Source organism: Dysidea avara, chromosome 11, assembly GCF_963678975.1.
Source record: "Dysidea avara chromosome 11, odDysAvar1.4, whole genome shotgun sequence".
Taxonomy (NCBI): Eukaryota; Metazoa; Porifera; class Demospongiae; order Dictyoceratida; family Dysideidae; genus Dysidea; species Dysidea avara.
The window spans coordinates 27699349-27710635 of record NC_089282.1 but is presented as its reverse complement, the minus strand read 5'-3'; the positions used below and the strand labels follow the sequence as shown (position 1 = coordinate 27710635).

The window sequence follows — 11287 nt, the reverse complement described above, 5'->3', positions numbered from 1 at the left end:
AAGTGTGGTATCATGGGGTTAGCTAATAACCCTCAGTACTCACCTTAGAAGGGTTAACAACAACAATATCCTGGTTGACTGTTCCCCCTGGTGATATTACACTACCTGATGGTGACAATAGCTGCATCTGGAAACTCTATTGATGGGGGGCAATAATTAGATTAACACACTAAACAACTGGAAAGTTGGGATACATCATGACACAAACAAGCACCAGATTATCCTTAACACAGTGTCGATGTTATCATACTGCTATTCAAGTTCATAAATTTTCTCCATCATTTACAAGACATTTTTCGATACTCTAAAGATGTGACTGGTCATGCTGGCCATAACACCAATCATCTTTCTATTCCCAGGGTGTATACTGATTTTGAGAAAAGGTTCTGTTATCATGGGTTTGATCTGCGGAACAATAAACTGTCGTGGAGGCTACTACTGTTTCATCTTTCAAAAAAATTTATTGGCACTAATATTAAGTGTTGTTTCTGCTTTATGTGTGTGCATGTATATTTTTGGTGTTGTATCAATAGTCGTATTTGTGTTTTGTACTCTTCTTTCTTTTGCTCACAGGGCTCCACTGAAAATCAGTATTCGGCTACTGAGTGGACCTCCTGTTACTGAGTGGACCCCCTGTTTAGGATAGCAGTGTGTTGTGCTATAGGCACGAATACATGATTTGCAATGGTCAACACTTCTTTGACATCACAATAACATGTGATTGACATTAGGAATGAATCACTGCTAGCATAAATTACTAGACACTGACAATTTTACTGGCCAAATTTTTGAGCACTGTCATTATACTAGTGGCTACAGTACAGGCACCTTACCTTCGGTACTGCAGCTTGAAACAAGAAGTCATTCATCAGTTGTGATGTTGAGTTAACAGCATTCAATGTTATCCGAATGGTGTTAGCATAGCTTGAGTCCTTCTCAAAGTTGAAGGTGACTTTTAGTCCACCTTTCTCAAAAGCAGTGATACTGGGTAGTGCTGTAAGAGAGACAAATGTTTGTGAACAATGTATTAAAATAGTGACAGTGAATATGAACAATGTATTAAAATAGCGACAATCAGTATATTCATCAGATAGTGTGTTTTGCATGAGGCCAAGTAGTGCCAGTGTGAAGACAAGTGTGTAGTTTACAGGAACCTTTCACTGTAGCTTGCTTGATAGTGCCTGAATGGAAATTAACCAGTTGTGTTGTGGAAAATCCCTCAGGGTGTTGTGGAAAATCCCTCAGGGTGTATTCAAATTAGAGCTGAATCCGCTCAGCCATGTACCCTCAAAGTTTGTCTTAATTTTTCTTCTTAATGCTTGAAGAACAGTCTGTACATAAAGTAACTATTATAGTACAAACCTTTTGTGGTTTGAAAGCACTAAGAGTATTAGCTGAGGAGATATAAACCAAACGGGAGCCTGTATTCCGCAGAATACGGAAAGTCACTAAGAACAGTCACTAAGAACTGTAAAAATTAGTGTTGTTCCAGTTCTCAGTACTGGAACTAAAATAATTCCAGTTTCTGCCCTTTTTATTCCAGTTCCAGTTCTAGAACTAGAACTGGAACTAGAACTGGAACTGGAACAATAATTTTGCTTTTCTTAAGACTGGAACTGGAACTAGAACTATAATTTTACTTTCTTCAAGACTGGAACTAGAATTAGAACTATAAAGAAATTTTATCAAGTACTGGAACTAATACTGGAACTGGAATTGGTCATAACCATACAGCTTTTGCCAATGAGATTTTATGTTCTTATGCACCTATCAATGTTAAGCCCCACTACCCCCCTCCCGGGCTTACTAGGGGAATTTTGACCTGATTTGATCTGAAACTCTGCCCCACTAGTGGGGCATTTGACCGCTCGAAATTTTAGGCATTTATTTTAACTTGCAAGCTAAAGGAATTGACCTGTTTCCTAAAGTACCTAACAGCCATACTACATGGAGATTTGACCACTAGTCGTTCCCCCATGGGTGGAGAATTTGATTTTTCAAAAAGTCAAATCCCCACCATTTCCCCCACTACGCCCGGGAGGGGGTAGGTGGGGGATAACATTGATAGGTACATTATAAGACCAGAATTTATCTGCAGACAAAAGCACTTAATGTAGTATATAACTTCATAAAAGATGTATGTATTACAACCATGCATACATCAATGTGCTAAAAACTGCTTGAAACAACTGATTAGCTATAATATTAGAACAGAATGCAAAATGCTGGCTCAGTCACATGTTATGTCTGGTTCAGTGTTTGATATTACATGTAGCTACAAGTCTTTTAGTACCACCCTATAGAGTGTTAGGGTTATAGTTGTTAGTGTAATAATGCTGATAACTACTATACAGTATTGGCTACATACTATACAGTATTAGCTACATATATGAAACAAGTAAACCTGTAGCATATTAGCTTATATAACTTAATAGTGAGTCTCCATATTTTATTATGGGCTTTTGGTAATACTTACGTTAAAATAAGTGTTGTTCTAGAATATCAAGTAAATTTCATGGCTCCTGAACTGGAACTAGAACTGTAATTCTAAAAATTATGGTTCCAGAACTGGAACTAGAACCGTAATTCTAAAGATTATGGTTCCAGAACTGGAACTAGAACTGTAATTCTAAAGGTTATGGTTCCAGAACTAGAACTAGTAAAGATTATGGTTCCAAAACTGGAACTAGAACTGTAATAACTAGCTGATACTGGAACAACACTAGTAAAAATGTATATGAATAACATAGTTCAGAGTTCAAACTAGGGACCTCCACCTCCACCTCCACCACTACTATCAATTGTTATTTCTACCTTATAATTGTGTTTATGTAGATTCCCTAAAATTTCGGCATCTCTAAATATTCGGCACTCCCCGTGCTTTGAACGCAATGTGCTCTAAATTTCAGTAAGTGCAAGGATAGTTTCTAATTATAAGCGTGCTAAGTTTTCAGCACTTGGAGTACTAGTTGCATTAATTGATGAAGGTCTGTTTAGTACTGAGGGGGGATTCCCAGTGACCTCACACAATATGCTACCTCGATGCTGGATGAAGCACCAAGTGTGAAATTGTTCAGGGAACATACTCAACGATATCATTGTGTGACATCACGACTACTGCAAAACGATCTTTGTTTCTGACGAAGGTGAACCCACAAACATGATACACCCTCAGCTCTCCTAAGTCATGGAACACTTCATGCAGCATCTGGTAGCAAGATTTATTCACGAGATAATTTAATATTATTGATTGTGGTTTCTATTTTTATTACTTGCGTCTGAGTAATTGTATTTAAAAGCAACGTAGTAATGACTAGAGGTGTACCGATATAAGTTTTTGGCATGTACCGATATCCGATATTGATGCCACCAAAAGAAGCTGATAACCAATAGTCGATCCGATATCTGCATTGTAGTTAAAAGTGTACATTTACCTAGTACCCTACAACATGTACATTATTATTATTTGTGTGTGCTGTGCAGAAATCAATGTGATTATAATGTACATTGTGATAATTATCTAAGAGGGTACAAAACTGATCGTGTGTGGGGGAGAGTTGACTATATGAGGGGGGATTGAGTTCCACAGTTTGATTGTCGAGGGGAAAAAGGAAAATTTAAAACTAAAACTACATGCATTCACTGCTATAATACAATACAGCTTGGGTTTCTACTATGCAATCCAGACAATTAGGCACCCACAAACAATTTTATGTATACTCCCATGAAGTCTTAAACGGATATTTCTGCATTACTCTGCATTCTAATGGCTTGTGAGAAAGCTGGTACAGCAAGTTTCCTTGGTTATCCTGTGACCCTTCTTTTTATTACAAAGGTACTCTATAACTGCTTCATTTGTAAAGACTGTGAATTGTATGGCTCAAATCATTGGAAATTAACATATTTGTGGACAAAACAATGATCACATACATGCACGTAGTACAGTAGGTACCTAAATTACAAATATGGATTAAACATTGCATTACAATAATTTACATACAATTGTACTGGTATAAATATCTCAGTATGTATTATATTGTGTGTATACTCTAGAATGGAAGAACAGCCTTGGCCGAATTATATAAAAATCGTCATTTATAGTAACATATTTATTGATTTATTTCCTAGTGTTAAATGTAAATACTGTAACAATTAAATCATCAATTCTGTTCTGAAACAACAAGTTGTTCAGTTAACATGCACTCCCAGACTACTTAATTAACGCTTTGTAGACTAGAGAAGGATCGATCTCTCTGTTGTTGTAACTGTAACAGCTACCATCAATAAACAGGGAGGAGGGGTATACCTAACACACGTACTTGGGTACTGACACACAAGTACCCACCTTCTTATTCAATATTATCCACATTATTACTGTTACTAGCGGTGTTTGCTGTGTCATCACCTTCATCGTTTCCGTAAACTTTATAACTGGAAATTGCCAATTGGAATATTGTACTCCAATCCTATTCATTTCTGCACGTGGAAGACACGTGGCATCATGTTGGGTTGTGAATCCATCGTTTTCTATACTTCTTCTGAATCACAAATAATCGCGCTAGTGGCGAGCTGCAGCATCGGAATCGTCATCGTGACTATCAGAATCCCTTTTTGTCTGATCACGTGATCTATTTAATTACTTTGCGGCGCGCGCAGACAAATTTGTGGGGTACTCCAGCACCCGCTGCACCTGTGCTTCCTATGACACTGTTGCGGTATCGTCAGTTCCGCCGCAAGGCGTTCCTGTTGGTCCCTGAAATAAATCCAGAAAGTAAGCAGTAAATGGATCGCAAATAACATAGCCATGAAGCATGCAGACTGTATTAGGGATAGGTCCCTAAAAATTCGACAATAGCACCGTGTTGGTACATTTTTCCCTAATTGTTTGGCCAGACACGAACGGAATTAATTTATTTCTGCCGATTTTTTTAGGGAATCTACAGTAGTACACTAAAATTCTAGAACATTCTATGCGTGCAATGTATTAGAAGTGCTCTTGTGCTCCTACTATAATACAAAACTATAAAATAGGTTATATCAAACGGTTAGTGCACAACGGGCTTATTTTTACAGAACCAAGAAAACACTGTATTGACGTATCTGTAGCTTGATAGTACTTGAATAACAATTAACCATGTTTGCTGTGGAAGCTTTTTCAGGGTAGGGCACTTCCCATTCCTTTGAGGACCGAATTAATTTTCAAGTATGGAGGAACGTGTAACTTCGTGTTATAAGGAAGGCAGTGGTCTTCTGTAAAACAAAGACGGATTATTGTTTGGCATTGACTTAATGGTAATTTCATACACAACAATAATATCATAACAGTTTCAAAACAGTACTTGTGATATGAAGCAATGAATGGGCGATGTTATCTCCACTGAACATCCACTTTGTTATTTCTTTATCGCAAATTCATGAGGTAGTCGCTTTTGTAAACAAATCGAATCGCCATCACACACTGAGTCTGATGGCATTTAGTTTGGTGTACTAGGACGAAGTACCATCGAGATATGGCCGATCAAAGTAGGAGGTGTAGAGTAATGGCGGACGATAATGGAAAAGCTATTTCTTGGCGGCCTAGCAGCAGAGATTCTCTTCAAACAAAGCGATACTCGGTGTGATTTTGTCAGGAATTTCATGGTGAGTATCATGGTGTTAGTGAATTTTTTCTATTGTGTACTGATAAGTAGTTATAACGGCTTACACCAGCCCATGTACTTGTGTCCAATATATTGGACTTTGGTCTTCAAAGAGTTAAGTAGAATCTCTTCCCAGCTATCAATGAGACACACGCCATCAAAGTTTGTTATTTTCTTTGTATATTTCTTCTTAATCTTCAATCACATAGAGAGTCAATTCAGCTACACTCAAGTAGAGCATTCAGCCTTTTCTGTAGATCTCACTATAGATAGTTTAGCTGTACATAACACAAGGATCTACATGATAATTTTATTCATTTTCTTTGTAAAAGATTCACACAAATAGCAGTCTTCAACAATTTCTACAGTAAAGAAAAAAAAATTAAAAGGAAATCTCAAAGCTGGCTTTGGGGCTTGCAATTACAAAAGAAGTGATATCATACGGGCAATTGGGCATATAGCTGGAGATATTGTGTAATTGGATTAGATGTTGTTAATCATCACAACTGGCATAAGTAAGGAAGACTGAACATGTTTTTATCAGAGCAGAAGACACTCACACCATATTGATGATTTGTGAAGTCAGACACTATAGTGATGTCGACAAGGAAACTGACCAGTTGCTACTACAGTGGAACCTTGATTATCTGAACTAATTGGAGAAAAGGGTGTTCATATAATCGAATAGTATGTAAAATCAAACATCCACTAGTATTTAAAAAATTATTAATTTAAAAATAAAGTAGGGATCTATGTAATAAAAGTAGTGAAACAAGAGATGAATGATGGTATTACAGCATAGCTTGGGGGGAAAGTTCCTACTTTGGCATTGAGCAAAATAATTGTTATAGCAAATTCACCAAACTAGGGACTTTCCCACTGAGCTATGTTGTAATAGCATCATTCATCTCTTGTTTCACTACTTTTATTACATAGATCCCTACTTCATTTTTAAATTAACAATACTAGTTTACTTAGTTTTTTTGCTGTAGCACAGCTAGCTACAATGTAACTTGTGACTGTTTTAATAGAATATCACACATGACTGTTGTATTAGAGTAAATCTCAAGTCAGCTAAGAGGTGTGCAGCTGGCTAGACCAATAAGGGGTGAGGTCATCTTGTTTACTGTTAAGTAAACAGCTAGATTGTTAAGAGGTATGGTCCCCATACTATATCGCTATTAATCCACCTAGATCTTTAATTGATGGGCATTGTCACAAACCTATCACGAACGGGATCTCAATCGCGAACTTGCGAGATCTAGCTAGTATATCGCTAGGACTGAAGCGCTTCTGAAATCCAGCTCTGAAATAATTCTGTGGCGCCTATATATGTTGCTGAAAGAAAGTGTTGATATGGAAAATTAATGCCTCAATATGGTTTCATTGGATGAAGAAGACAAACAGCCTGATTGAAAATAAAAGAAAAGACAAGGTGCAGAGGGCCTACTCTCGTCGGAACCCCAAAAGGCACATCCCACTGGTGAGTTTGTTGTTGTGGCGCAAAATGGTGGCAGTGCGCTGCTTCATTTGGCCTCTAGGCTTGCGACTGTGGTCAGGCAGTGAGGCAGTGAGACTAAAATTCGAGTTTGGGGCCGGGCGATTTTTAAATATCTATATCCGGTCATCTGTAAGTGTTTTGTTATATTTAATGCTGTTTTATATATTATATGGACTAGTACTATTCCATAAAGGTGATTTTTGTTGCGTAAAATGTCTCTAGGGTAATTTTTAACCCTTAAACGCGCAAAGGCCATTATAGTGGCCCTCACGCATGGCAGTAAACAAAGCGCTGTAACTTCCGAACCATTGTCCCTATGGCTACGCAACTGCCATCATTTAATTTGTGATGTAATAGCGAATGAAATGATATGTAGGGTTTTATCCTACACTGAAACACAGGGCCAAAACTCGCCATGAAACTAACGTTTTACGAAATGAACACGTAAAACTGTTTACATACCTTTGGAAAAAGACTCGTATCTCCTTCCCAGTTCATTCTATTGTTCTGCAATAAACGCCGATCGATTCGCCATTCAATTATGCCTCAGGCCATATATGGGTCACGTGACTCAGCTAATTACAAATATGGCTGCCACCGGAAGGAATACAAAATCGCGAAAAGTCAAGACGCTGTTCTTCATCGCTTCATAACAAGTGAGCGCCTGTGGTTACAGTGGTTATTTAAACTTCCCCTGATAGCCTATTGAATAAACTTTCTGTTTATATAAGGTGTTAGGCTAATTCAGTTTAGCAAACTCTCACCACTTTCAATATAAAACCAATTTTGGTAAACACACATTTCTCAAAACCTGCGTGCGCGTTTAAGGGTTAAAGGCAGAATTTTGGGTGGGGCACTAATTTTTCACTGCGATCCCTACTTAAACAGTACTACTGTACCGTTTGATACATTTATATACAGAGCTATGCTCAACTACTCTAATAAAGCATACACTTGTTAACAAAATACTTTAGTTAAGCAGTCAATTTGGTGTCTGGATAATTGAGTGTTCGGATAATCAAGGTTCCACTGTATTGCATGTGCCATGGCCTCACAGCAGTGTGAAAAACAGGTTTATTAATAAAACAGTTTGAAGGCATGCTTGAGTGATTATGATGGCGACAAGTTGTCACAAGTAGTTGGCTTATTAGGTATTTAGCAGTATACAGACCAGGTACAGTTTTGTGCACAGACCACACCCACAATAGAGATATATAACACAAATAGTTATTCTACAAGGAAGCTTACCCATCTAGGTATTTGGTAAAGTCCATCTACAGTTTAGTTGAAGACAAAACATGCTCTAGAAAACAGATGGGAGCTAAACAGAATTTTCCGTCATATTACTGGATTTCTTGTCCATCCTGACAAATTTAGCTATAACGTTAAACAGTACCTCCCATAATCAAATTACTTTAAGCATGCTTATAAAATGAATGAAGTGGTTAAACTCATGTTGGCTTGGGTGACTTTGGCCCACTGCAGGCCATTAGCCTATAATATGCTTGGAGAGCATAGCAAATCAAATGATTGAAAGTAAGATTTGCAATTTCTGGGGTGTTTCTGCTAGAAGGTTGTGTGTTTCTGCTAGCAGGTTGTGTGTTTCTGCTAGAAGGTTGTGTGTTTCTGCTAGAAGGTTGTGTGTTTCTGCTAGAAGGTTGTGTGTTTCTGCTAGAAGGTTGTAAGAACCTGCTAACACGTCTTTTAGAGGCCTCTACCTTCCAATGAACAAAGTATTTTATGCATACTAAAATTGATTGGTATTAGCATGTAGTGTATATATTTGTAGGAACAGCACTACCATATATAGGAGCACTACCATATATAGAAGCACTACCATATATAGGAGCACTACCATATATAGAAGCACTACCATATATAGGAGCACTACCTGGGAAGATAAACAACTTTGATACAGAATTAGAAGGATGAAGAGAATATGAATATGTCAAACGTTTTCAAATAGAAATGGATCCCCAAGCAAGCCCATGTTTCTACAAGGTCTGCACATTACTCTATGCTACAAGAGAGAAGGTCAAGGAAGAGGCTACTTTGAAGGTATTATAAAACCTGTAGAATATGCTGACTGGGCAGCACCAATAGTAGCTGTGTTAAAAAGTGATAGGAAGGAGTGTCAGGTTTTGTGGTGATTTTCAAATGACTATTAACCTAGTTGCTAAGCTGCACAGACACCCAACCCTTTGGGTATTTGCTACTCTTCAAGGAGGGAAGAAATTCACAAAGCTTGATTTGAGCCAGGTACCTTTCAAAATATCAATCTACTGTATGGCAATTTACCAGCTCCTGGAAAGAGATGGACAATTTGTTAGCTGGCTTTCCGGGGGTCATAGTCCATCCTAGTGGGGTCATAGCCCATCCTAGTGGGGTCATAGTCCATCCTAGTGGGGTCATAGTCCATCCTAGTGGGGTCATAGTCCACCCTAGTGGGGTCATAGTCCACCCTAGTGGGGTCATAGTCCATCCTAGTGGGGTCATAGTCCATCCTAGTGGGATCATAGTCCATCCTAGTGGGGTCATAGTCCATCCTAGTGGGGTCATAGTCCATCCTAGTGACAGTGTGAAGAATCAAAATCATCTTCACTCCCTTGAGGAAGTGTTGAAATGACTAAGTCAGGCTGGGTTGAGAGCAAAGCAGAGCAAATGTCTGTTTATGACTCCATCTGCAGTAAAGGCAGCTCCAACCCTTACTAATGTGTCGGGGTTTGTGAACATACAATGGGAAGTCTCAACTCAGTTAAGAGCCACTTTATTGGTTGTTGGCAAAAGACAGTAAGTGGAACGGAGTAAAGCGCAAGAGAAGGCTTTTGGGGAACTTAAGAACTTGTTTGTTTCATCTCAACTTTTGGTACATTTTAACCCTGAGCTCCTGGTTTGTGACACATTGCTTTTGAAATAGGAGCTGGCACATTGAATGCCACATGGATCAGAGAAACAAACCTATTGTATACACTCTGGACGTAATTATTCACAGTTAGAAAAGTTTTCATGTGCTTTTGGAGTGAAGCATTCTTAGTCCTACCCCCTAACCTTGATTGGAGCTTATTACTGACCGCCAACCCTTGTTAACTAAACCAACCCCATATCCTCTTAAGCCTTAGAAAATGCTATGCATAGTATGCTTTGATCTTTGGCAGATAATGAGGTGTTTAAAAACCATGAAGAAACCTGCTAGGGTTAGGGTTAGGATAGACCTCGGCATAGCAAATCTCACTTTCGATCATTGATTTGCTATGCATGCTCTGCAAAGCATATACTGGCTAATAGCCCATAGACCAACAGAGCTTGACCTACTCCATTCCTTTTATAAGCACACCTATGCCAATTCGATTATGGGAGCCAGATTGTAATGTTGTAGGTACGTTTGCTATCATAAACGGAGAATTCCAGAAATACAATGGAGTTTTATTTAACGCCTGTCAGTGTTTCGAGCCTGTTTAATATGCTTTTACTGCACTTTAAATGGACTCCCTATTAAAAGAACTACATAGGTAAGCCTTCTTGCAGAAGTAACAGAAGGCTAGCACCAGACCAAGTATTATTAACCATTGATAACAATCTACTCACTGTTACCAATTACTTTAAACCCTTGGTAATGCTGGCTTTAACTTACTGTCACAGTAGTTATCACTCTGTTTTTGATCCACCAGCAGCAATAAAGCTACCGCATGACTTGTTTTAGCACTGTGACGATTTTGAAACGACATATAACTCAACCTCACGATGGATCCACCTACATAGCAATATATATAATGCCCACATTTTCTAAGTCGGTTAGGAACCACGCCCTCGACTCTTCGATCCAGTCACCATGAAACATACAGATGGTTCGCAATCCCCTAACTACTCGAAAGTGAACTTAGCGGCTATTACGTTTCGCTTTCACCTATGCTCACAGCATTACTAACAAAGAACAGTGGGAAAAGCGTCTCTGCAATCAATCCGCTTGCTACAGAAAATATGAGCAATAAGCAATAGCCAGCATAGTCACAGGGAAGCTGCATCACACTATCGTGAATCGACACCTTGCATTGTCAGTGTAAGGAACTGGAACACAAGGAGGACAAAGGTAAGTCCATGATCCATGTATTGTATGTACTGTGTATTGTATGTACTGTGTATTGTATGT

General features: G+C 38.5%; 1 protein-coding gene across 1 annotated transcript in view; it reads right to left on the bottom strand.

Moving 5' to 3' along the window:
• Positions 1 to 11287, bottom strand: part of LOC136239044 (AP-1 complex subunit gamma-1-like) — a 39657-nt gene that overhangs the window by 184 nt on the left and 28186 nt on the right. The window contains exons 18-19 of the mRNA XM_066029781.1: positions 834 to 994; positions 44 to 136 (exon numbers count right to left, since the gene is read on the bottom strand). Coding sequence (XP_065885853.1) covers positions 44 to 136; positions 834 to 994 — 254 coding nt within the window. The remainder of the gene's footprint in view (positions 1 to 43; positions 137 to 833; positions 995 to 11287) is intronic.